The sequence below is a fragment of the Trichechus manatus genome, unplaced genomic scaffold (assembly GCF_000243295.1).
Source record: "Trichechus manatus latirostris isolate Lorelei unplaced genomic scaffold, TriManLat1.0 scaffold00132, whole genome shotgun sequence".
Lineage (NCBI taxonomy): Eukaryota > Metazoa > Chordata > Mammalia > Sirenia > Trichechidae > Trichechus > Trichechus manatus.
This window is the reverse complement of record NW_004444068.1, coordinates 3013772-3041344: the sequence shown is the minus strand read 5'-3', so window position 1 is coordinate 3041344 and position 27573 is coordinate 3013772. Positions and strand designations below refer to the sequence as shown.

General features: G+C 46.8%; 1 protein-coding gene across 2 annotated transcripts in view; it reads left to right on the top strand.

Moving 5' to 3' along the window:
* The window catches only part of PXYLP1 (2-phosphoxylose phosphatase 1), an 82926-nt gene that overhangs the window by 44385 nt on the left and 10968 nt on the right, over positions 1-27573 (top strand). For both annotated transcript variants that reach the window (XM_023739351.1, XM_004385097.2), the window contains exons 3-4: positions 20663-20821; positions 22159-22285. In XM_023739351.1, coding sequence (XP_023595119.1) covers positions 20663-20821; positions 22159-22285 — 286 coding nt within the window. The remainder of the gene's footprint in view (positions 1-20662; positions 20822-22158; positions 22286-27573) is intronic.

Genomic DNA, 27573 nt, shown 5'->3' with positions numbered 1-27573 from the left:
GGCACTGCTTTCTTGATGGTATGAGGTCCCCCAATTCTCTGCTTGCTTCCCTTTCCTTTTATCTCTTGAGAGATAAAAGGTGGTGCAGGCCACACCCCAGGGAGACTCCCTTTACACTGGGTGTGACCTGGGTGAAGTTGGTGTTACAATCCCACCCTAATCCTCTTTAACATAAAACTACAATCACAAAATGGAGGCCAACCACACAATTCTGGGAATCATGGCCCAGCCAAATCGATACACACATTTTTTGGGGGGACATAATTCAAACCATGACAGACGTGGAGGCTTCTGAATAATTGGCTGTGTTTCTGCTTTTTTTTCTGCTCATTTGTAACCGTTTGTCAGCGTTTTCTTAATGCTTATTTTGTGCTCATTTTCACCATGTTCCAACCAGCATTCCCAAAATGGCGGCGTGAGAAGCCCACGCAGGCTCTGGAATCAACAGCTTCGGGTTTGAATGCCAATCCCCTCCTCCACCCTCTTAGCAGCCATGAACCCTTGGGCAGGTTTAATCTCCTAGAGCCTCTGTTTCCCCTTCTGTAAAATGGGATTAGCTAGTGCTGCTTTGCAAGGTTGGTGTGAGAGCAAGGCACCTTAGGGAAAAGCTCCTGGCTCCTGGAAGCATATTCAGCATGAACCTTTTAAGCAAACCAGTACAGAGTCCCTGCATACATGCACTGCCATCAGAAACTCCTGGTGTTCCAGAGGCTGCCAAAGCTAATGTTACTTCACTTATTTGGGGAAAAACTTTTGAAATTTATTATGTGCTTACTAGTTTTTGATCAGAGTACATTGGCCATTGTTAGGGATTGAATTATGTTCCCACCCCACCCCCAAATATATGTTGAAGTCTTAACTCCTGTACCTGTACCTGTAAGTATGACCATGTTTGGGAATAGGGGTTTCCTTTGTTATATTAATGAGGCCATACCAGAGTAGCTGGGTCCTGAACATAATTTCTTCTGAGAGGTGTCTTTCAAAAAGGGCAGAGTAGACACAGAGACACGTATGGGGGGAAGACAGACGCCAAGGAACGCCAAAAAAAGGCTGCACTGGGGCTGAAGCTCAGGTGCCAGTGGCCAGTTTCCGGTGCTCTGGCATAGGTCCCAGTAGAGTTACGGAGGGAACGTGCAGGGCTACAGACAAGCAAGGACCCTCCCCTATAACTGATGTCCTGATTTTAGCGTCCAAAATTGTGAAACAATAAATTATTGTTTTTGAAGCCACCCATTTGTGGTAGCTTTTGTTACAGTAGCACTAGGTAATTAAGATAGCCATGGTGGGGTCAGTCTACACTGGGCATATGGCCCGCTCTTGGGCAGAACCCTGATTGACCAGATAGGTTCAGAGGAAAATGTTGAAGAAGGGCTGAAGATTCAGGTCCCCACTGACTGAAACTGGAGGAACCCTGGAAAGCATGGCGCCCGAATTCTCTATCAGCCCAGAACTAAAACAATTTTTGAGGCCAGCTCTTCATACAGGGATTGGACTGAACTGTGGGACGTAAAGTGATACTCGTGAGGAGTGTGCCTCTTAGCTCAAGTAGATACAAGAGACTAAATGGGCAGCTTCTGTCTAGAGGTGAGATGGGAAGGCAGAGAGGGTTAGGAGCTGGTTGAATGGACATGGGGAATCGGGTGGAAAGGAGGAGTGTCTGTCACGGTATGGGGAGAGCAATTAGGGTCACATAGCAAGGTATGTATAAATTTTTGTATGGGAGACTCACTTGAAATGTAAACTTCATCTAAACTACAACAATTAAAAAAAAAAAAAAGATTCAGGTTCCCAGGTAGAAGGGGAAAGGGTTGACTTGCAGAAGAGAGAACCAGGGTTATCTTCAATATCCGAAGAGTCATCTGTACAAGAGGAATCGGACCTGTTCTGTGTGACCCCAGGTGAGCATTTCAGTTAAGCATAAGGTAGAACTTCCTAAAAGTCAATGCTATCCAGAGGTGGAATAGGTGCTGTGTTCTGGTGGTGGTATGTTTTCCATCCCTGAAGTGGACACATTCTGGAGGGTGGCTCTATAAAGAGTGTGCCACGGGGACTGTAATATTAGTCAGGTTATTGGACCAGATCCCATTTAAAGTCTCTTCAGACTGAGGATTTATGAACTGATCTTTCCTTGTTGACCCAGTGCCATGAATATGCACAACTTTGTTGTTCAGCAAATGTTCCTTGAGTTTCTACTATGTGACAGGCCCTGGGCCAGGAGTTTACTCCCTAAAAGGGCTACAGGGAGCTCTCTGTCTGGTAAGGAAGAATCATGAGCAAACGCTTAGAATACAGTGTGCAGTGTGCTAATGTGGGTAAGAGGCAGTGGCACAGTGAGGTGGGAGAGAACATGGACTCTAGATGCAGACTAGCTGGATCGAACGTCTGTCCTGCCACTTTCCAGCTATGTGACCTTGGGCAATCAGTATGCTCTCTCCATGCCTCAGTTTCTCCATCTGTAAAATGAGAATACTGATAGTTCCTACTTCATAGGGTTGTTAAAGGAATAAAGGAATATTAATTTATAAAACACTTAGAAAAGTGCCTAGCGTGGGTGTTTGTTAAAAAAAAAAAAGTTGCCATCAAGTCAGTTCTGACTCATGACGACCCCATGTGTGTCAGAGTAGAACTATGCTCCATAGGGTTTTCATTGGCTGATTTTTTATAAGTAGATTGCCAGGGCTTTCTTCCAAGGCACCTCTGGGTGAACTCAAACCTCCAGTCTTTTGGTTAGCAGTTGAACTCATTAACCATTTGCACCTCCCAAGGACTCCATGAGTGCTTGTTAAATAAAATAAATTAGAGATAATTTATGGCAGGGTGGTATGGGAGCAGAGGGGAGAAGAACCTATTCCAGCCTGGAGGATCAAGGAAGACGTCCCAGAGGAGGTGACATCTGAGCTTCATTCTTGAGGGATGAGTAGGAGTTGGCCAAGGAGGAAGCTGGGAAAGGGTGTTTCTGGCAGATAGAGCAGGAAGTGCAAAGTCAGAGAGAGAGCAGGACCAGGCTAGTCACCTGTATTTAGTTGTGAGATTGGACCGTAGGCTGAGGGCCCACATCACATCACCACATTATATCCTGAAGGCTACGTGGTGCCACTGAAACGGGAAGACAGCATCCGATTAGTGTCTTAGAAAGATCACAGTAGTACAGTGTTTGCCACAGGGTGGTCTCCTGGGTACCTTGATCAGAGTTACAGGGGAGCTTGTTAAAAATGCATTCCAAAAACAAAACAAACAAAGAAAGCACATTCCTGTGTCCCTCCCCACCTGCATCATCAGGAGTGGGGAGGAGTGGGGCCCCAAATTCACATTTTTAACAAGCTCCCGGAGTGAGTCTACTGTATGCACAATCTGAGAACTACCTAGCTGGAGGCAGGTAGGCCGTGATGCTGGGAAGCATCTCGGGAGCTGTGTTACAGTTGTTGATGTTGTGTGTGCCGTCAAGTTGATTCTGACTCATAGCAACCCTATATATGAGAGTAGAACTGCCCCATCGGGTTTCGGAGGCTGTAATCGTTATGGGAGGAGATCTCCATGTCTTTTCTCCCATGGAGCCACTGGGTTGGTTTGAACTGCCGACCTTTCTGTTAGTAGCTGAGTGCTTAACCATTGCACCACCAGGGCTCCTTGTTTTAAGTTGATGGTGGCTTGGATGAAGGTATTGGCCCTGGAAAGGAAGCAGGAAAGCAAAGGAATATTGGGTTGATGGAGTGATGCTCTTTAGATTTTTAGAGCTAACTGGTGGTGGGGTAGGGGGAGCCGAATGATGAGAGAAAGGTGGAGGGGGTGGGAGAGACTCCACCATGACACAAAGGATTCTGGCTTGGGTGGTTCAGGAGATGCTTCATGCGTTCATTCATTTGTATAAATGTCTCATCTCCATCCAGGATAAGCATGCTGAAGGCTGAGGTAAATGCCAAAAACATAGACTAGGAGCCATATGTAGGGCTGATGGCTCCCTGGGCCTGGACACGCTCTGTCTGCCAGGAACACCCTTCCCCAGCTTCCTCCTTGGCCAAGGGAGAGCACTCAGAGCAAGCAGTGAAGCAGAACCCAGCCAGAATGATGGGAGGAGGCTGGAGGAGAGCAGGAGGAAGAGTGGGCCCAGGGAAGACAATAAGGGGCATTGGGGCCGGTTTATGTTGGAGGTTCCCAAGGGCCAAGTGGGTGCAGTATCCTGCCTGAGGGAGGATGGGGGATCATAAGACTGAGAGAGACCCTGTCAGGAGCCCCTATTTGGGGCCGGCAGCACCTTTCAGAGGTTTGCTCCAGACTTAGGAAGGACCAGGCCTCCCAGGCGCAAGTAGAAGCAGCTCCAGGCCAACACCCTGTGTACTTGTTTTGTTTGGCCCAAGCAGTGTTTTTACATTTTTAAATTTATTTACCAATGTTTAAAAAAACTAGGCAATTTCACATAAATTCCTAGCCCCTCTAAAAAAAGCAGACTCTCAGCCACCTGAGGCCCATGTTTCCTTGCAGGGACAGTTGCTGGAGCCCAGCAACTGAAGAAGGGCTCCCCCCTTTAGGAGGGGTGCATGCACTCCTTTTTGCCACAGTCCCCACCACTCCCTATTTTATTACTTCGTTACCTGCTGAGGCCCTGTCAGCTCTGAGCATGTGCCCTACCGTGCAGACAGAGGGAGAAGAGAAAAGGGCCAAAGATGGAATCATGGGCTGACAGAGGAATAGAGGCCATGAAGGAAACAGAGCAGCAGCAGCCAGAGAGGTGGGGCCAAGGGAGGCAGGTCACCTGCCCGAGCTTCTCAGGTGGGCAGCTGAGAAGCCCCAGCTTAACTAGAGGGGGTGTGGGGGGGGGGTGCGTGGTGTGGTGTTCAGTAGTTTTTCTGGCACCTTTCTTGCCACCTACAGCCGCCCCCCACTCCTCCTTTTTTATGTGCTGCTTTGGATCTGATGTTTGCTGGGCAAAGGAATAACCCTGCTTGGTAGAAATTTAAAATAAAATTGCCCCTGAGTAGGGAAGTGAGGAGGCCATAAAAGGTGCCTGGGTGTTGTGACATTTGCTTTGGTTATTCAGAGACCTTTGTTCTTCAACCTGGGCTTGTTCTTTGTAGTAGGCTGTTAGCATTTGCAGTTTCAATGCTTTATGGGAACCCGGGAGGTCCCTGGTCCATGGTGGTTGTGATTTGGCTGAGGCACAGAATTTGAGTAATAAGAGCTGAGAGTGAGCTCCTCAGCTGTGAGCAAGCCCGGTCCTATTGCCCAGCCAGGGGGCCTCATCAGTCTACTCCCCGTTCTGTGGACAGTTTATGAAGAAAGTCCCTTGCCGTAGTGGTGTGTGTGAATTTGGGGATACAACCCTTACAACGTCCCAGGTCTAATGTTTTCTATGCTCTGTTGTAAAACCCACAGTAAGGTTCTTCCTGGGTTTTTTTTGCGTTGGAGTCAAAAAGAGTGAGGAATTGAGAATGAGGGTTATGTCATAAAATTCCCTTGTCATCACTATCACTGAAATTTTGTTTTGTTCTTTTAATTGTGGTAAATAATACAGGTAACAAGACGTTATTTGCCATTTCTAAAATCTTAACATTTATAATTCAATGACATTAATTATGTACGTCATGTTGTTTAACCATCACCATTAACCATTCTCATTAACCATTCAATTTAGTTTTTGTTTTTTAAACTGTTGATCCTTCTTTCGAAGATTTATTTTCTGTTTGATTGATTTCTGGGAGTTTTAATTTTGCTTTTTCTCTGAATGCTTTATGTCCAACAACCATGTAGAGTTAAATTATCTGTGAGTAAAAAAAAAAACCTTTAGATGAGTGACAGAATTAAGTTTGACAAACCAGCTTTCATCACAGCTTCTTCAGCTGGTGTTGCTGTTGCACTGATGAGAGTATTATGTAGCGGGTTCTTCCGGAGATGAATACATTATGTATGTGGGTCATTCTCGTTCTTCAAGGATGGAGATAAAGGCGTTGTTCACTCTCTCTTTCTCTCTCTCTCTCTCTCTTTCTTTCTCTGTGTGTGTGTGTGTGTGTGTGTCTTTTTAGTTTCTGGTCTTAGGGAATTTTCTCTAAGAGTAATTAAACAAGGAGATAGAGATGTATATTTAAAGATGTTCGTTGCAGCATTGTTTACAATAGGAAAAATGGGGGGAGGCTGCTCTAACTGTGCCACAGCAAATACTCCTGCAGCCATTACTTAATGGTTATATAAAAACAAAAACCAAACCAGTTGTGTCAAGTTGATTCCAACTCATGGCGACCCCATGTGTGTCAGAGTAGAACCTCACTCCACAGCGATTACATACACCTGTGTTTATTGACTTGGAAGTTTCCCCATAATATATTAAATAAAAGTGCATATGGTATAGTCCTACTTTTATATAGGAATATCTAATATGTGTGTGTGTGTTGAGTCAGCAGTATTAATAAGAAGGGGGAATCTGTCATTTTAGAGGCGGGGAAACTATTAGAACTAGTTAGTAAAAATAGGAAGTGTTAGTAAAAATAGTGAGTTCAGGAGAATATTTATAGGTCACTTAGACTGTAGGAGAGACAAAATAGGAGAGGAAACGGCAGGCTGTTGACGCTGACGTAGCCACTGAAGGGAGATGAGCCAAGGACACAGTTGGAGTTTCACCAGACAGAGTTTGCGCCAACGCTGCTGACCAGCCAAGGCCCCACGCCCTTGTTGTCTTGGCACTTGGGCTTCTGCCCATGCTTGAAGACATGGAAATGAGGAAGTCCGCCTTCAAATGCTGTAAACTGGTAATCAGAGGCAGAGCCCTGTGATCTTGATAGCAGCTCCTCCACCTGGGGGGAAGGGTGGGCTAGGCGAAGCAGACAAGAGTTGATTCCGACTCATAGCGACCCTATAGGACAGAGTAGAACTGCCCCATAGAATTTCCAAGGAGTGGCTGGTGGATTGAAACTGCTCACCTTTTGCTTAGCAGCGGAGCTCTTAACCACTGTGCCACTGGGGCTCCAGCATGAGATCAGAAGAGCAGAATCTGAGTCCTGCATAAGAGGGCAGAGGAGCCCTGGTGGCACAGTGGTTAAGCATTCGGCTGTTAACTGAAAGGTCAGAAGTTCAAACCCACCAGCAGGAGAAAGATGTAACAGTCTGCTTCCGTAAAGATTACAGCCTAGGAAATCCATGGGGCAGTTCGACTCTGTCCTAAAGCATCACTATGAGTCGGAATTGACTCTACGGCAATGGGATAAGAAGGTAACGTGCTTACTGCTAACCAAATCCACCCAGAGGCGCCTCAGAAGAAAGGCCTGGCAATCTACTGCTAAAAGATCACAGCCATTGAAAACCCTATGGAGCAGCTCTGCAGTTCTATACTAACACAGATGGGGTTGTCATGAGTTGGAATTGACTCATGGCAACTGGTTTGGTTGGCTGGTTGGTTGGTTTTTTTGTTAGAAGAGGGTAAAGTTAAGCGTGCACCAGAGGGAGCTCCGGGACTGTCTCAGTAGTCAGGGAGGTCATGGCTGCCGCACAGATCACAGATCCCCCCCTGCCTTGCTGTGGCCCTGCAGAGCCGGGCTGCTCAGGGTGGGGAGGACAGGGAGTCGGCCGAAATGGGTACCCCTCTCTGTGATTTGGTTCAGGCTTCAGCATCACCTCTTGCTTCTCCCTGCCTCCCTCTTTTCTATCATCTGACTGACCGGGACCGCCCTGGTGAGAGGTCTGCTTCCAGTGGGCCCTGGAACCCAGCCACATCTCTCCCTCTCCCCAGCCCAGATATTTACCAGAGGAAGGATGGCTTTGGTTTACAACTGTCCACATACCTGAGGGTATAGCCCCTCCCTCAGGCACATCGTCCCCTTCCGGGGGGTGGCTTCCCCAAGGCTGCCCTACCCAGTGTCGTCCTTTTGACCCTTTACACAGAGGCAGGTGACCCACCACCTTCCTGGACGGTTGGTGGCCTTGATGGAGTGCAGACCTTGAGATGAAGGAAGCTTATTTATTCCTCTTGGGGACAGGGAGCAACTCCCTCGGACCACAGCGACACCTTGCCACCATTCCCAGCAGAGCAGGGATAGATACAGTTTTAATCTCTGGCAGGACATTCAGCTCCACATCGGGAGACAGGCGAGGACAGGTAGACTCTACCGTGTTCATTGTGGGTTTCTTCTGGTGGTAGGATTATGGTGATTTTCACTTTCTTTTTACACCTTACTGTTGACTTTTAGGATGAATGCGTATTTTCATGAAGTTTAAGGATCCCTTTTCATGTGAAAAAAGAAAATTGGTTCAAAGTCTTTTCTCAAGAGTGTTGAAATTGGAAATCTGTTTCTAGGTAAATTGGGTTTTTAACCTGAATCCATAGATTTCTACATTGTCCCAGCATGGCTGTTGGGGTCCTGTGAACCCCCAGAAGTCAAATACAAAAGACTGTGTCTGTGATCATTTTGCAGGGGCAAGGACCAATAGTTTCTTATCGGATTCTCAAAGGCAGAGGGGAGGTGTGGACCCAGGACCCAAAATGGTTAGGGATGACTGAGGTCTGGCATAGCTCTTTTTTTTCAGGGCCCGTCCTGAATGGGATTGCTCTTATTTTTAGTTTTCATCATGATTTGGAAAATGAGCTCACATCATCTAGTTCCAAGCATGCTGTTAGGTTGAGGCTGGGTACCAGCAGCCCGCAGAGGAGCGTGGGGTTTCCAGGCCTCTCTGGGAGGCTGCCTGGGGCTGAAGCTCAGGCGCCAGTGGGCAGCTGCAGGTGCTCTGCACAGGTCCCAGTAGAGGTATGGAGGGTGAGGGCAGGGAGGAGATAAGAGCTCTTGCTCAGCTAGGGCGAGGAGCTCTAGCCTCATAGGATTCACTGAGTCCCAAGCCCTAACCTGTGAGCCACCCCCTGCTATGGCTTCTGGCTCCTTGAATTTGGCCAAACTTATCACTGGCACCAACAGCCCTTACTAGATTCTTAACTAATATGGTTCACCCTGAAACAGCATTAGATAGAGATAGATAGCTGCTGTTGAGTCCAGTTCTGCTCGTGGTGACCTTATGTACAACAGAGTGAAACATTTCCTGATCCTGTGTCACCCTCATGATCACCAGCATGTTCAAGTCCATTGTTGCAGCTGTTGTGCCATTCTATCTCACCAAGATCTCCTGCACCCTTGTTAGCCCTCTACTTCACCAAATATGATGTCCTTTTCCAGCGATCCCTCTTGATGATGTGCACAAAGCAAGCAAGTCAGACAGTGTTCTATTGTGACCCATAAGGTTTTCATTAGCTAATTTTTGGAAGTAGATTGCCAGGCTTTTCTTCCTAAATCTGTCTCTTAGTCTGGAAGCTCCACTGAAACCTGTCCACCATGGATGACCCTGCTGGTATTTGAAATACTGGTCGCATAGCTTCCAGCGTCATAACAACATGCAAGCCACCACAGCACAACAAACCGACAGGTGGGTGAGGGGAGTCAAATTCAGAAGAAGGAAAACTCAAGACTTCTAACAACAAATACTGGAGAGAGGAAGTGGACATCATTAAGGCAGATACTGCTTTGTTCTCCATTAGAGTGCTTTGTATAATGCATGTAAATTACATTTATGTCTACTTTATAGAACTTGTAGTATGACTGCCTTATTTAGTGATTACAACTTTGTAGTCATAGGGGGAAAAAAAAGAAGAGAAGGGTTGGTGTGTGCATGGCCCAAAGCGGATAGATTAAAAAGGGAAGAGTGGATTTAACTGTTTAATCAATCTTGTCTATGCAAAAGCAACTACCTAAAAGTATACAAATGTGGACTTAACTTTTCACATTTCACCTGGATGTTTTCTAAGTTGCTAAGCATGATTTCCACCCCTGCTGCTCAAAGTAAATGATCTAAGGCAAATAACAGAACTGTGGGCTCTGGTATTGTGGTTCTGGTTTACGTTTGATAATTACACGCACTTGTTACATTCAGAACAAGGTAGAGACAGCACTGGGCATTTAAGATAATTTAGTGGGTTGAGGAGCACTGAGGGAATTGTGGGAATTGCCTGTTAGAGCGAATCATTATTCCTTGGCAGATCAATGAAGAAGATGGAACTCAAGAGCCTTTTGGATTATTGGAGGAGGCGATTCGAGAAATTAGGGGGCGGGGCTGGGAGTGTTTTAGTTTATGAGAAGGCTCCATCTTGGATAAGCTCAATTCATTTCAGGGAGTCAGAAAAAGGCAGCTAAAATTGGGATAGTCGAAAGGGAAGACAGATGGCTGTCTTGTGCTTCTGTGCAATGCGTGGACTCAGAGGGTCAGCATCTGTCTCAGTCATCCAGTGCTGCTATAACAGAAACACCGCAAGTGGATGGTTTTAACAAAGAGAAATTTATTTCCTCACAAAGTAGGCTTAAATCCAAATTCAGGGCTTCAGCTCCAGGGGAAGACTTTCTCTCTCTGTCAGCCTTCTCATCAGTGTTCCGCTGGACTATGAGCTTCTCCGTACAGGGACCCCAGGTCCAAAGGACGCGCTCTGCTCCTGGCACTGCTTTCTTGGTGGTTTGAGGTCCCCAACTCTCTGCTTGCTTCCCTTTTATCTCTTGAGAGATAAAAGGTGGTGCAGGCCACATCCCAGGGAGACTCCCTTTACATTGGATGTGACCTGGGTGAAGGTGGTGTTACAATCCCACCCTCATCTTCTTTAACATAAAATTACAATCACAAAATGCAGGCCAACCACACAATTCTGGGAATCATGGCCCAGCCAAATCGATACACATAATTCAAACCATGACAGCATCCTTTCCTAATCTCTATTTCAAAGAAGCACCTTTAAAGAGCCTATAAGGAACAGGAAGAATCACATGAAGGGGATGGACATGGAAATAGCACTTCTTGATCCCTTACCACACTCCAGCACTGGACAGTGCTTTACAGGTGACACCTCAGGTCATGCTTATCCTCATCACAAGCCTGATGTCGGTATCATTGTCTTCATTTGACAGATGAAGGAAATGAGGCTTAGAGAGGGAAGATACTTGCCCAAGGCCACAGACTAGGAAGTGGCAGAGCCAGGACTCAAACCCAGGTCTTTGGGACTCCACGGCTCATGCACAGTCCCAGTCCCAGCATTCCTCCTGCATTCTAAGCCGTGGATAACTGTGGCAGCAGGGGTGACTGAGGAAAGATGTCAGTGGTCCTAGAAGAGAGGACTCCCAAGGAAGAGGTGACTACAGTCCTGTAAGGAGGTGTCCAGCCCAGGGCTGAGGTCTTGACAAGGGTGAGGCAGGCCCTGGAGCCAGGAAGGTCAAAAGCAGATGGTGGGGCTGGACCTTGGCCCCAGAAGGCTCCATGCTAGTGCAGTCAGTGGTGTGACTCTTTAGGCTGCTGAGCCTGAGCAGTGGAGACAGAGTTGAGCCCACACGTTAATCCCCATCGTGGTCACATTCGCTGGAACACCTGTGGGTGCCTGCTAAACCAGTTGCCGTGACGACTCCATGGGTATTGGAGTAGAACTGTGCGCCGTAAGGTTTTCAATGGCTGATTTTTCAGAAGTAGATCAATCACCAGGCCTTTTCTCCCATGCACCTCTGGGTGGGCTCGAACCACTCACCTTTTGGTTAGTAGCCAAGTGTTTAAATGTTTGTACCACCCAGGGACTCCATGGGTGCCTGGTATCTAACTGTAATTTGCCAGGGTGTCTGTGTAATCAGTTGACAACCAAACCACACAAGGGCAGGGATCCTTGAGGACGGTGGTTTCAGAAGACGCCTGATTCCCACTACAAATAGGTATGAGGAAGCTTCTCTTTTCTGGAAGGGGCCCTTATTGGCACAGCTGGCTAGAGGCAGGTCTCCATCCTAGAACCAGTCAGTGTGGCAAGAACAGGGTCCTGTAGGAGCAGCTTGACAGCCCCCACCAGGCCACAGAGTTGTTGCAGGGGATTATGGCGCTGTCCCCAAAGAAGGAAGGGGGGACAGTGAGCTGGCCCAGCAATGGGGCCACCACAGTGCTCTGTCAAAGTCAGTTTTGAAGTACGGTGTGAGAGGCTTGCATAAGAAGCTTCTTAAGGGTAGAAGGCAGAATAAGAGCTGATCTACAGGCAGATTTTTATCGTCTGTGCTGAACCAGGGCCTCCGTATGGCAGATGGTTGGAGACCATGGTGTTGGCTTGGCACCCTGGAGGAAAGACCTGTCTTTGTGCAAGTCAGGGTGACTCCCAAGGGATGAGCTGGCAGCAGACACGTGCTCTAACATTACCTGCTGACCCTGTGGTTGAGTTTGTGGCAGTAGCTAAGCTGACCCAAGGCTCAAGGCCAGACAGGGGCTCATGGCCTGGGAGCTTGTGTCCTGAAGATATTATCTGACCCTGACCCTGGACTCGTTCCCTCCTTCCTCTATTCTGTGGGGACCATCAATAAAATAAACAAAAATTAAAATAAGTAAATGATCATTAAATGAAATATCTCCCTGTAGACACGTTCGTTGTAGTGTTGACTGTGGGCCGCTCACATCCCAAGATTTATTGATGAGGCTGTATTTTGCTGGGGGCTGTTATTGACCACTCTCATGGAGGTTTCCCAGTATTTCTTTTATATCTAAGTCTTCACTGCACCACTCCTGCACCTGCACACCCCAAAACCAAAGGCCAGGGAGTAAGGAGGAGCCACAGCTGAGGCCATTTTCCCCTTAAGGTCCATATGCTTCCTGTGCCCCTTTTCTTATTTAGTATCTAGCCACTCTGCAGAGACCTTGTCTGTCTGATTCTCTGTTGAATCCCCAGCAGATGCTCAACAGATTCTGGATGGCTGGACGGACAGATGCATAAACAACAGGCTTGGGAGATTAACAGGCCTGAGGTGGCAGGCTGCGGGACCTCGGCAGTTCCCTTAAGCTGCCTCGGACTCAGGGCCATTGCCTGGCCAATGGTTACTCTTCCTATGATGAGGTCCAAAGCTAGAAAAAGCAGACAGGGCCAGTGTGGCTCATAGCCTAGTCATAGCCACTGGAATGTTTGCTGCTAATACACACAGAATTTGTCCTCTGTGCATTGGAGGGAGGGGAGGTGGCCTACCTGGAACAATGTCTGGCTGCCTTATTCGAGATGATAAGGAGTTTACTGGTTGTTTTTATGAGCGAGGAGGCCCAAGGAGATGAGGTAATGTTCTTGCTGCTTCTTTGAAATTGAGACCCTGTTGGCGTCTTTTTATATGAGGGTTATAGACGTGTGGACAGAAAGAAGGTGATTGTAGATGAGATGAATAGGGAAAGTAGCCGTAAATGAAAGACTCGCTTCCACAAGTGACTTATAGAAACCTAGGTAATCACATCACTGAGAGGCTGTCACGGAGAAATTGCACAGCCATTGGTACAGAGTTAGTTAATTATCAGTAAAAGCCGGCTCTAACTCTGTGATTCATGTTGGTGATGGTGGCACAGAGGCCTCCCGGCACTCGCCTAGAGTCATGGGTTTTTTCCAACTACAGAATGAAACTCTTTATCCTTCTGCCCACTCATTCTTCCTTCCGATGCCTCCACGGTCCCTTTGGCATGATGACATCTGCTTGGGGTCACCAGAGTTCCTAATTGTCCCACAGGTAGCCAGAAGAGCTGGGGACTGTTTTCCCCAGCAAGGCCTGCTCCTCGGCCCCCTTTGTACAGACAAGCAAGGCAAGCCTAGAGCTATAGGGCATGTCACACGTAGCTGGGGCAGAGGCAGCCCCTGCACGTCAGCCCTGGGGGGCAGACTGGGCCAGACCTCAGAGGGGACCTAAAGCATCTCCTCAGCCAGCTTGTTGGTTCTGGTCCGCTGTTTCCTGTGCTGGCTCCCCTCGCCCCTTCTCCATGGAGCCATCTTCTTTTTTTTTTTTAATGTTTTATTGAGTTTTTGGTGAATGTTTAAACAAGAAATTAGCTTCGCATTTAACAATTTCTGTACATATTGTTCAGTGACATTGGTTACGTTTTCCACATTGTGTCAATATTCTCCATATTTTCATTCTGATTGTTCTGCTTCCCTTAATCTAGTTTCCCTGCCCCCCCTGACCTTCTTATCTATGCTTTAGGGTAAATGTTGACTGTTTGGTCTCGTATAGATGATTTTTATTATTATTATTAAAAAGGAGCACAGGACTCACGGGTGATATGTTTATTTTATGAGCCAATCTGTTATTTAGCTGAAAGGTGAGCTTCAGGAGTAGTTTCAGCTCCGAGTTTAAAGGGTATCTCAGGGCAATAGTCTCAGAGGTTCCTCTAGTCTCTACTGGTCCAGTAAGTCCAGCCTTTTTTTTTTTTTTAAGAAATAAGAATTAGAGTATTGTTCTGCATGTGAGCCACCTTCATTTTTAGCCTTTCTGGCTCAGCTTGGGTGTCTTTTCTAGGAAGCCCGCCTCGGATGTTCCCTCCCCCAGGCTGGGTAGGTCACCCGTCTCCCTCAGTGCTCCCACTGAGACATTTCATCAAAAGCATGGAGCACAGTGCCTAACTCAGAGCACCCTTCAGTTCAGCAGCTTTGATGGAGAACTTGCCTTGTGCCTGGAGTCCCTGGGTGGTACAAATGGTTAATGTGCTTGGCTGCTAACCGAACAGTTGAAGGCTCAAGGCCACCCAGAGGTACCTCAGACGAAAGGCCTGGCGATCTACTTCCAAAGAATCAGCCATTAAAAACCCTGTGGAGCACAGTTTTACTCCGACACACATGGGGTCACCATGAGTAGGAACTGGCTTAGCAACAGCTGGTTTTTTGTTTGTTTGCCTTGTGCTGGTCCCAGGAGGGATATAAACATGAAAAAAGGCATAGCCTTGGTCCTTTGAACGTCTGGGGTGGTGGGTTGACAACTGTGCATACCCCTGCTTGCAAGTACTGTGGTATGAGCTGTGACAGCAGCAGGAACTGCGTGGCACATAGAAGAGGACCATCGGGAACTGCCTGAGGATTCAGGGTGGGCTTCTGGGAGGAGATGACCCCTGGGATCACTGATGGAATTGGCCCAGTTTAGGGGAGCAGAGGTGGGGTAAGAATAGGACTGCAAGCACAGGAAGGAACACGGGTGAGAATCATGCTTTTTGGGGGGGTGTGTGTGGCTCTGAGCAGTCCAGAACTATGAGAAGCCCGTGGAGGAGTGCTAGGGAGATGGAGCTGGGGGAGGCTCATCACCCCATAGCTTCTTGGAGTCAGAACCTCCCCTTAATGTCTAGTATCTGGAGGACCCCTCGAAGGGCCTTTTGTGGACTGGCACTGCCTCCTGGTGACTCAGGGAGGCACATGTAGTGTAGGGCGATCTCAACTGCCTGAAGTAGTGGACGCGGCTGGCAGGCCCAGATGCCAGCGGGAGCGGCAGATAAAATCATGCTGGATGGAAGGTTGCATTCTGGTTATCACTTGATCTTTATTTGTGGCTTTGAAACTACTGCTTCCTTGAGTCGTGGGTGGATGATTTGGACCCAGCACCCACAGTTCCCGGTGGCAGCTGCAGAAAGCTGCTGCAGATAAACCAGCAGGCATGGGGACTCGGGGGGCGCCCGGAGACCATGCTCTTCCATCCCTGTGTCGTTCATATTACCATGCCTCCTTATCTTCACCTCTCTCTGGCCCACACTCAAAGGCAATGTGCCCACACATAGCCAAGGACCTTGAGTTGGGGAAGAGTTCATAAAACAGCAAAGTCAAGGACCGAGATGTGCACCGCAGGGGCTGGGTCATCAAGATGCTGCCTTAGGACATCTGCTTTTTCTTACCCCCATGCTCTGGCACTGTTGTTGCTGTCATTGTTGTTGCTGGGTGCCGTCAAGTCAATTCTGACCTCATGTGACCGAGTAGAACTGTCCCATAGGGCTTTCTAGGCTGTAATCTTCATGGGAGTAGATCGTCAGTCTTTCTCCCGCTGAGCTGCTGGGTGAGTTCCAACAACCAACCTTTTGGTTAGTAGCCAAGTGCTTAACCATTGTGCCACTAATCCCCCAATAATAAGTAACCCCTGACTCCTGAGTTCTGGTGCCTTCCAGCCACTGGGAAGAAACATCTTGTCTTGGTCATCTAGTGCTGCTATAACAGAAATACCACAAGTGGATGGTTTTAACAAAGAGAAGTTTATTTCCTCATAGTCAGAGTAGGCTAAAAGTCCAAATTCAGGGCATCAGCTCCAGGGGAAGGCTTTTTCTTTCTGTCAGCCTTCTTCTCTTTGGTGTTCCCCTGGACTAGGAGCTTCTCTGCGCAGGGACCTGCGCAGGGACCGCAGTCCAAAGGACGCACTCTGCTCCCAGCACTGCTTTCTTGATGGTTTGAGGTCCCCCTATCTCACTGCTCACTTTTGTCTTTTATATCTCAAGAGATTGTCTCAGGACGCAATCCAGTCTTGTAAATTGAGTCCTGCCTCACTAACACAACTGCCGCCCATCCTCCCTCATTAACATCATAGAGGCAGGATTTACCACACGTGGAAAAAATCACACACTACCGGGAATCATGGCCCAGCCAAATTGATACACACAGTTTTGGGGGAACATAATTCAATCCATGACACATCTCTAGGAGCAACTAAAGGGCTAGTTTTGAGCTGGTACAGGGCCAACTCTATAACTCTCTGTGATTGTTGTCTTAGTAACACAAGTAATGAATGAAAATAATGTTTATTGTAAAAAATATGTATATTTAAACATTATAAAAATACATGTGTATTTCTATACATACACAATATGTAATATGTGATTATTGTAAATATATGTGTGTAAATATTTATAGAAAAACAAGTAAAAATTCTTCACACCTCATTCTCTCCATTCCCCAGAGAAAACCACTGCTAATGTGCATTTACATAATAAACAAATGCCTGTATATTCATACGTTTATAGTTTGTTTTTTCTTTACACAAAGATTATGTAAATAACCAGTAATATGATTTATTCATTTATCTTTGATTCTTTTCCTTTTTTTTTAACTGTGCCAGAATATTCCACAGTATAGATGTAACACTGTTCTGCTAATAGTGGATATTTAGGTTATTTGCTGTTTTTGTTATTACAAACAGCAGTGCAGTGAATCTCTTTGGATGTACAGCTTTGTGCACGAGGACTGGTATCTTTATAGAATTGATTCCAAGACATAGAATAATGAGATTAAGGGATAATGCACATGTAACACTTTTTAAAAATAATATTTTATTATGTTTTCAGTGAAAGTTTACACAGTATTTTAGGTTCCCATTCAACATTTTCTATACAAGTTGTTCATTCAGTGACATTGGTTACATTTTCACAGTGCGTGAGCATTCCATTATTTTCATTCTGGTTGTTCTGTTTCTGTTAATCAGGTTTCCCTGCCCCATTACATTCTCATCGTTGTTTTAAAGTAATTGTTGACCGTTTGGTTTCATACAGGTGATTTTTTTTTAACGATCACAGTACTTACAGGTGATCTTCATTACTTTTTGAGCCGATTTGTTATTTAGCTACATGGTGACCTGAGGGCTTAGTTTCGGTTCAAGGTTTGAAGAGTATCTCAGGGCAATAGTCTCAGGGAGTCCTCCAGTCTCAACCAGTCCAGTAGGTCCTTTTTTTTTTTTTTTTAATTAGGAATTTGAGGTTCTGTCACATACAACCTTTTGATGGCCACCGGCAAGTACTCCTTTTGAAAAGTTATTCCGATTTCTGCTTGCATCTCCAGTGTACGGAAGTTGTCAGGTTTCTCATGTCCTTGCTCATACCAGATGTTATCATTAAAACCTGTTTCTCCAGTCTGATGGGGGAACATCACAGCCCATTGTGATTATTTTGTGTTTCTTTCGGTAGGAATAAAGTTGAGCATCTGTCATGGATTGAATTGTGTCCCCCCAAAAATGTGTGTAGCACCTTGGCTAGGTCATGATTCCCAGTATTGTATGGTTGTGTTATCTGATGTGATTTCCTTATGTGTTGTAAACTCTACCACTATGATGAGATTATATGTGATCTCCTCATGTGTTGTAAATTCTATCGCTGTGATGACGTTATACTAATGAGGTTGACAAGATCAGTGTCTTAATGCAGTCTCTTTTGAGATATAAAAGAGAGAAGCGAGCAGAGACGCCTAGGAACCTCACACCATCAAGAAAGCCATGCTGGGAGCAGAGTGTGTCCTTTGGACCTGAGGTTCCTGCACTGAGATGCTCCCAGACCAAGGAAAGACTGAGGCATGACAAGGACCTTTCTCCAGAGCTGACAGAGAGAGAGAGAGAGAGCCTTTTCCTGGAGCTGATGCCCTGAATTTGGACTTGTAGCCTACTGGACTGTGAAGAAATAAACTTCTCTTTGTTAAAGCCATCCACTTGTGGCACTTTTGTTAGAGCAGCACTAGATGACTGAGACAGCATCTTTTCATGCATTTATTGGCCATTGGTATTTATTTTTGTGTAATTAGTTTGCTCATACCCTTTACTGATCTTTCTGTTGTATGAGCTCTTACGTACCTTGGCTATTAATCATTTGTTATGTATGTTACAGATATTTTTCTCTCAGTGCATTGCTTGTCTTTTACCTTTGCTTATGCTATCTTTTTGCCTAAAGGAAGTTTTAAATATTTATGTAGAGAAATTGGTCAATTATGCAGTTATTAGGGAATTTAAATCGATTTAGACTAGCGGTTGGGCCTATTTTAGCTATTGTTCAAATTTATGTATACATATTATTGTGATTAACAAACCTTTTAGAAGTTAAATAACTCCATGGGCACACTTATTTCCGTGTTTTCCCTTAAATCAGTGACTGTTAAAAGTACAACTAGTCTTGTGTAGGGAGTTCTAGATAATCTGCGATGCTAAGAAGGGGTTCCCCATGTGTGGAAAGATTAAAGACCACTGACCCAGAAGATCGACTTACATCTGCCTATAAATAATCAATACCAATTGCTGTGGAGTCGATTCCAACTTATGGGGACCCTGTGTGTGTGTCAGAGTAGAACTGTGCTCCATAGGGTTTTCGAAGACTGATTTTTCAGAAGTAGATCACCAGGCCTTTCTTCCAAGGCTCCTCTGGGTGGACTCAAACCTCCAAACTCAATTAGCAATTGAATTTGTTAACCATTTGCACCACCCAGGAACTCTATAAATAATTGATAATATGTATTAATCAGGAATTTTTTGGTTGAAATTAGCTGAAACCCAACTCAAACTAGTTGAAACAAGAGGAAAACTTTCCCAACTTACATAACTGGGAAATCTAAGAAATGCTCTGGCTTTGGCTACATTTACCTTTCTGTCTTTATCTCTCTGATTCACTCTCTTCATTTGTTGGTCTGACATGTCACTACTTAGCATCATTCTCTTCCACCACACACAGAGGCTATCCATGGAGGGACAGATGGATGGGACAGCCCCAAGTCTTCATTCTTACAGATCAGCATCCAGAAGAAATAGATACCCTCTTCTAGTGTCTGTATGCTATGTCTCTCAAGGAAAAGGAACCCAGTTGCCCCCATCACTATGGCCCTATTCCTCACTGACACCAGTCACACACAGGACCAATGTGATTGACAGTTTAACCAGAACCACATGGAGAGTCGGAGGGACAGTTCACCAACAGAAAGAGGGGTGCTAGATGCACACAAAAGAGCCTGCAGGACCTACACATAACACCCAGGAGACCATGGTGGGGGAAGCCTGGCCTGGAGGCAGAGGAGTGAACGGGAGACAAGACTTCGTCCACCATATACTCCTTAGGCAGCTGCCTTCACCTCTCCCAGGGTCCTTGGCTCTCTTCTCTGTAAAGTGGTCTTGCGAGGATTAGTGAGGATGCCTGTGTTTGGGCTTGGGGGGGGGGGCACAAAGTGCAAAGCAGATGCTATTAAATAAGTCAGACTTGACTTCTAGCATTTAGTAAGTGCCCAATACAAGGTGGTTGTCCTCATTATTAATGGAATTCAAGGGGGTCAGGAGGGAGACAATCAGGTCGTAAGTAGTTAGTGTGTAAGTTCTTTCTTTAACCGCCTTGAGCAAGGCCCCTTTCTCTGGGATCCTTCACCAGTGTTGCCTAGATAGTTATTGATGAGGAGAGGGTGATGATATTAACAAAGAGGCAGGACTCAGTGGGGCTCAAGAAACAGCTTATGAATAAAACCAAACCCATTGCTATCACGCCTGTTCCGACTTGTGGTGGCCCCATGTGTTACCAAGTAGAACTGGGCTCCATAGGGTTTTCTTGGCTATAATCTTTACGGAAGGAGATCACTAGACCTGTCTTCCATAGCACCGCTGGGTGGGTTCAAACCACCAACTTTTAGGTTAGTAGTGAATCACAAACTGTCTGTGCCACTCGAGGACCCTACTGCACTAAAATTTCATTGCTGTCAAGTCGATTCTGACTGATAGCGACCCTACAGGACAGAGTAGGACTGCCCCATAGGGTTTCCAAGGAGCAGCTGGTGGATTTTAGCTGCTGATCTTTTGGCTAGCAGCCAAGCTCTTAACCATTGCACCACCAGGGCTCCTACTACGCTGAGGCCCATCCTAATTCCTAGGGAGGGAATAGTTACTTGGTATGAAATGCCGTCCTGTTTTGGGCCCCTCGAGGGATTTTGTGGAGTCCTGGTAATGCAGTGGTTAAGAGCTCGGCTGCTAACCAAAAGGTTGGCAGTTTGAATCTACCAGCCACTCCTTAGAAACTCTGTGGGGCAGTTCTACTGTGTGCTGTAGGGTCACTGTGAGACGGAATCAACTTGATGGCAGCTGGTATGGTATGGTAGGGACTTTGTGTGTCATGATCTGCTTTGCTTCCCTCACAGTCCACCTGATCCCAGTGTCGGCAGCTAAGAATGGAGCAGGTGGCAAGAGTCGAAAGAGAGTCATGCCCAACCCGGTGACAGAGCCCCCCGTGATGGACCCCATTTATGAAGCTCTTTTGTACTGCAACATTCCAAGTGTGGCCGAGCGCAGCATGGAAGGTAGGCCTGGCCGTGCCGCCTGACTCTGTATTTTGCAGCCCAAGGCTTGGTACTGGGACAGACACCCCTCTGTGGGCTAGTTCTTTTCAAGCAAGATAGCACAGTGATGAGGAGCTAGACAGCCTGGGTTCCAGTCCTACAGTTGTCACTAGGCTGTGCCCTTGAATAAGTGCCTGGGTCTCAGCTTCTTCATCTGTAAAGTAGGGGTAACAAGTAGTACCTGGAGCCCTGGTGGCACAGTGGTTAAGAGCTTGGCTGCTAACCAAAAGGTTGGCAGTTCAAATCCACCAGCTGCTCCTTGGAAATTCTGCAGGGCGGTTCTACTCTGCCCTATAGGGTCACTATGAGTCGGAATCGACTCAACGGCAAGGTTTTTTTTTTGTTTTTTTTTTTTTTAAGTAGTACCTGCCCACAGGGCTGCTGGGAGATTAAGTAAATGCTTAGAACAGCACATGACTCACGATAACCAATTGTTGTTGAGTCAATTTGGACTCACAGTGACCTCATGTGTGCAGAGTAGAACTGTGTTCCATAGGGTTTGCAACGCTGTGACCTTTCAGAAGCAGATTGCCAGGCCTGTCTTCTGAGGCACCTCTGGACGGGTTTGAACCACCAAACTTTTGATTAGCAGCTGAGCACTTAACTATTGGCCTCACCCAGGGACTCCAGTTCATTATAAGTTCGGTGCAAATGTTCACCATGATCATGATTTTCATCGAGATGTCAGCGAGATGGTAAGGTGGCCTTGGTGGCATTGGTGGCTTTAGGGCGTCCCTCTTGGCTATCTCCTTTCCAGGTTGGCTCGGGGCTTAGAACATCTACAGGATGCGCTGCCGGTGTCTTACAGTAAGGGTGTGGGGAAATACAATTTCTGTGTAGAGCTTTGTTTTTTCAGAAGTGTATCTAAGGCTATGTTGAATATCTGTGTTGAATATTTATTTGCGCCCTGCCTTGTTTCATAAAAGATTTAAAGCAGAAGTCATTGTTTCCAGTATTTCTGTGGGCCTCCCCCTGGTCTGTGGATGTGAGTGAGGCCACATTAATAGGCATGCCCCCATTTCACTGGCCTCCAGCCCCTAGCCCCAGCCAGGCTCCCCCCACTTACTGCTGGGGGGTCTCAAGCTCCTTTCTCCTGCCCAGCCTTCACCCAGCCCAGGGGCTCCTCCCATGGCCAAGGCCCCATAGCCCCTCCACAGTGGCTCCGTGTGCCATTGGAGGCCCCCACTGCCTCCTCTGAATCCCAGAGTGGACATGGCCTGGGTAGCTCTATGTTCTGTGCAGCCAAAAGGGTTGGCACTTCCTGAGTGATGACTGAACCATGTGCTTTCCTCTCACAGGTCACGCCCCGCATCACTTTAAGTTGGTCTCAGTGCACGTGTTCATCCGCCATGGGGACAGGTACCCACTGTATGCCATTCCCAAAACGAAGCGACCAGGAATTGACTGCACTCTGGTGGCTAACAGGTAAATTGCACTTTTTCTACAAGTCATTTTCAATAGCCTCTTACCTCCTGTGCTCATTAGAATGATGACAGCATAATGGCAGGGCTGGAGGAGTGACCTGCATTTGTTGAGCACTTACTGTTTGCCAGATGCCTGATCTTCAGGACTGTCCTTCATGTTAATGCCATTTTACAGTTGAGAAGACTGAGGCCCAGATGAGTCAAGTCACCTGTTTTAAGGCCACACAGCAAAGAAGCTAGGGTTTGAGCCCAGTTCAGTCTGAGGCCCACTCACCCACCTGCTGTCCTTCAGTTTGAGAAACAGCTGGGACATGGAGCAGTGAGCACTGGATTAGGAGTCCTTCAGATCCTGGCTCAGTTCTTCCATTCAGGGCAGTAGGCAAGGCTCTCATCTCTCAAATGGGGATGGCAATGCTTACCATACAGGGGTGGGCAAGGAGTGAGTGAGAGGATATAGGGGAGTATGCACTATCAATTGCAAAGCTATATTAATGTAAGGTATTACTCCAGCCTTTTAATTTTTCACAGGAGTGGAGACAGCTGGCTCTTGGTTGAGAGCTGTTAGGATGAAAAATAATTGAACAGAGAGTGGAAATAGTGTGTATGGAAATTGCATGGCCCTAATATTAGAGGCATAGTTGGCAATAAAATGATAGGCTAGGTCTCAGCAACTGTGTCTGGGGGCACATAACATCCTAGCAGAGCTTCCTAAATGAGGTCAGTAGACAGAGAAGCCCTCAGTAGGAAAGATGTTATCTTGATGGAATGCTTTGGGTGTGCCAGCCTCCTCTCCCTGCGGCCTGACAAGCCTGATGAAGCTATGGATGACCTTGAGGCAGCCAGGGGGAATTTCAGATTAACTCTTTGCAGTTCGAGCCCTCCCCAGTGTTGTGGGGAAGATTAAGTGAACCACGTTATATAAAAATATCGTGAAATACCACCTGCCTGTAGGCCTTTATGGAAACCCTGATGGCGTAGTGGTTAAGAGTTCGGCTGCTTCTGAGACCAGAAGAACTAGATGGTGCCCGGCTACCACCAATGACCATCCTGACAGGGAACACAACAGAGAGTCCCTGATGGAGCAAGAGAAAGATGGGGTGCAGACCTCAAATTCCAGTAAGAAGACCAGACTTAATGGTCTGACTGAGACTGGGGAAACCCTGGAAAGCATGGCCCCCGGATTCTGTACCAGCCCAGAACTAAAACAATTTCTGAGGTCAACTCTTCAGACAGGGATTGGATAGGACTGTGGGACATGAAGTGACAAGGGAGTCCAGCCCATGTCAGAGGGGCCATGCAGGCACTTGGCTTTCTGTCTTTGGGCCAGCCTCTACCCTCTAGCCTTTTGTTCCAGTCTTTCTGCTGGTACCCTCTGCCCCCGTCACACCCTGCTTCTGGCCAGTCCTTCACCCCTTCATGCCTTGCATCTGCTGTTTGCATTGCTTGTCCCCACTGTCCCTACTTGGCCCACAACTCCCTCTCCTTCAAGGCTCCCCTGAGTGTTTTCTCCTCTTGAACTCCCCCCAGTACATTAGGGTGGGTTCTCTGCTTGTGAGCGGCAGGCATTGACACTGCCTAACACACCCTGAAAAGAGGGATGTACAGGACGGGTCTTAGAACAAACAGGGTAAGATTCAAAATATTTAATCACCAGACCTTAACTGGCCTTGGAGTCCCCGGGTGGTGCAAATAGTGAACGTGCTTGGCTGCTAACCGAGAGGTTAGAGGCTCAAATCCACCCAGAGGTGCTTCAGGAGAAAGGGCTGGTGATCTACTTCCAAAAAACCATTCATTGAAACCTCTATAGAGCACAATTCTACCTTGGCACACATAGGGTCACCATGGGTCGAGGGTGACTCAGCGGTACCTGGTTGGTTAACTAGCCTTAGGGCCGGGGCAAGGGTGGAAGCCACGTGCTGTGCTGGGCATTAGCTCTTTAGTTTCTGGATTGTGGAGACAGGATGGAGCATCTAGGGTGGCTGGAGGGCACAGGCGGGGCCCTGGGAGGGCAGCTGGGGGAAGCGGCTTATCAGGTACAGCAATGTTCCAACATCTTAACAAGTAGGGCAGCCTTGCCATTGCACATGGCTGGACATCAGCCCTTTGAAGAGCACAGGCAGGGATGGACCACTAGGCCTCTGAGCTGGCCAGACACAGGACTGCCCCAAAGACTCTGTGGCCAACAAAATGCTACACCCCAACAACCCCCAGTTTCTGCTCCCCTTTCTCTAGGTGGGTTTCAAATTCCCAGAAGTGAGAACATGACTGGCTCGGCTCAGACCACAGGTTTTTTCCCAGACCAGTCAGCTGTGGCTGTAAGGTCTCTGGGTACCTCGAGGCCTCTGGAGCCCACCCTAGACATCTGGCTGTTCCCAGAGCAGGGCCCATTGGACAGGGCCCACCTGGGAGAGCGCAGTAGCTCACCCTCCCCAGCATGACCATCTCTGCTCTCCCCAGATCATGGGCTCCTCAAGGGCACTGGGTCTTACCCACCCTGTGCCCTGCCCAGCCCCTGGCATATACTAATTGTTGGATTGGATTGATTGCAAAATGAATTCAGGACCTCAGTGAGAATCATAGGTCAGAATTCCCTATCATGTGCCTCGTTATAGATTTAAGCCTCAGCCATGGAATCCCGAGGCCTTTCAAGAGTCAGTCTTTGTCACCTGTTTGACGTTGAGCCGGTCAGTTCATCTCTCTGAGCCTCAGTACGCTGTTCTGGAATAGGGGAATAATAGTACCTCCCTTATAACATCCTTGTGATGTCTAAACAAGACCATAGAGGAAAGCATTTAGCCTGGTCCATATCGAAAGCTTGATAAATGGCAATGTGTCATTTACAGCAGCAGCCTGGAGGCTGCTGGGAACTGGCCTTGTTCCTTCTCTGCAGTGGACGTGGTCACAAGGCCAGGCAGGTCCCAGAGCCTTTTTCTCTGTCACAGCGATGGCAGGACCCTCTGATGCAGCTCCTGTTTGAGAGGCTTGGCTCCTGGGGGCCAGTTGCCCTGGCTTCCTCTGCCCTTCTTTTCCCTTCCCTCCATCTTTGGCCTAGTTTTATTGAATGTTGTGTATTTTTATGAGCTACCTTAAATCCTTTGGAAAGAAGGTGGCGTATGCATGTCTAATTAATTAATGTCATTTAATTAATTCCATCCCTAAAAAATAAATAAAAGTTGACTTGTCATTATAAACACGTACATAGAGTAGGCAGGAATCCTAACGAAGCGGATCTACCTTGGGCCGCTGACTCCCTGGGGACTGTGGGATCTGGGTCATTGGCAAGGCCTGCTGCCTTTCCAGATGCTATTTCAGCTTCGTGAATTATTAATTTCATGAACTTCTACTTAGAGTACACCAAAAAAAAAAAAAAAAGTGGTGTGTCCTGGAGGGTGCCCATTACTATAGTACAGCAGAAGGGAGTCTCTGCGCCAGCAGGCACGGTGTGGTGAGCGGAATCAGGCAGGAGCTGCTTGTCCACACGAGTCAGTGGCCCGGATGTTTCCATCCACGATGAAATGCTGCATGGCTTTCAGGTTTTTGTAGTGGAAGCTGCCTCTTCTTGAACGCCGTGTGCCTCATGAGAGAGGTGTCGTTCTAACCTTTAGAGTTCTCTGTTTAGCCAGCAATGAGGTTATAAGCGATTGATATGCTCTGCTTAGTAAATGCTTTTTTAATATGCATTGAATAACCTTTTCTGGATCGAAGGAAGAAGAAAACACTTTTATCAGCATTTATTCAACACATTTTATTTTTCAGCTCCTATGATGTGCCCTGCATAGCACAAATAGTTAACATGCTTGGCTGCTAACCAAAAGATTGGCAGTTCTAGACTACCCAGAGGCACCTCGGAAGAAAGTCCTGGGGACCCACTTGCGGGAAAAAAACAACTGTTGAAAACCCCCTGGAGCACAATTCTCTTGCTTCAAGATGCAAGGAGCAATTACTCACATCGAGTAAAGCAAAAAGATTCAGAAAGCTAAAGACAGCAAAGTGCATTGGGCCTGGGCTTGTCTTTTTTGGGTTTTATTTTATTAATAATATAAAATAATAAATTCTTTAGTCGGCATACTTTGGTAAAAATCTGTGGTTTTAGTTTATTCCACTTTCCAGCCATGTAAGCTTTTTTGAATTGTGTTTTCTGCTATCAGCATTATTGGTCTCATACCTCCTCTCTCTTTGTCTTAACCGCCTGCATCATTGCTCAGATTAAATAACCAAAGCACAATCCATTTTCTCATGGGTATGTGGATTAGCCTTAGGGTCCTGTCTTCTAATTTTGTGGCACAAATAGGTATGAACAATGTATATAAAAATACAAACAAGAAATGAGAGTGAATGATTTGAAGGCTTGAGATTAACTTTAGTTCTTTCAGTTTCAACATCAAAGCAGATTTCCAATGAGGCTGCAATAATACGTGTTTTGTCTGCAGGAGAAATCACCCTTACAGATATAATAATTTTTATATTAGTTAGGGTAAGTTTAAAAAAAACAAACAAACCAAACCTGTTGACCGTCAAGTCGATCCTGACTCATAGTGACCCTACAGGACAGAGTAGAACTACCCCCATGGGGTTTCCAAAGCTGTAAATCTTTGCGGAAGCAGACTGCCACATCTTTCTCCCATGGAGTGGCTGGTGGGTTTGAACTGCCAGCCTTTCGATTATCAGCCGAGCGCTTAACCACTGTACCGCCAGGGCCCCATATATGTATCTGACTTGGAAGAAGTATAGCCAGAATGCCCCTTAGAAGCAAGGATGGTGAGACTTCATCTTACATACTTTGGACATATTATCAGGAGGGACAGTCCCTGGAGAAAGACATTATGCTTGGTAAAGTAGAGGGTCATTGAAAAAGAGGAAGACCCTCTATGAGATGGACTGTCACAGTGGCTGCAAAAGCGGGTTCAAGCATAACAATGATTGTGAGGATGGCGCAGGAGCAGGCAGCATTTTGTTCTGTTGTACATGGGGTCGCTGGGAGTCAGAACCGACCCGACAGCACCTAACAACAGCAACAGCTGTGTGCTGGGTACACTCTAAAGCTCCAGGGGGCAGACCAGTCAGATCCAGGAGAGACCCAGGGGCTCACATTACCTGGTCTTCTATCTGTTATAAAGGTACAACCATTCGTTATCTGTTCTATAAGGTTTTTTTTCGCCCACGAATCTTCGTCTTTCTATACCAAAAAGAAAAAAAATGTAATGAATACAGTTAGATAGCAAAGCATCATTGAGCAGTCACATGCCCTGAGTACTTAGGACATCTCACCAGGCGTGTTCAGTAGTGAAA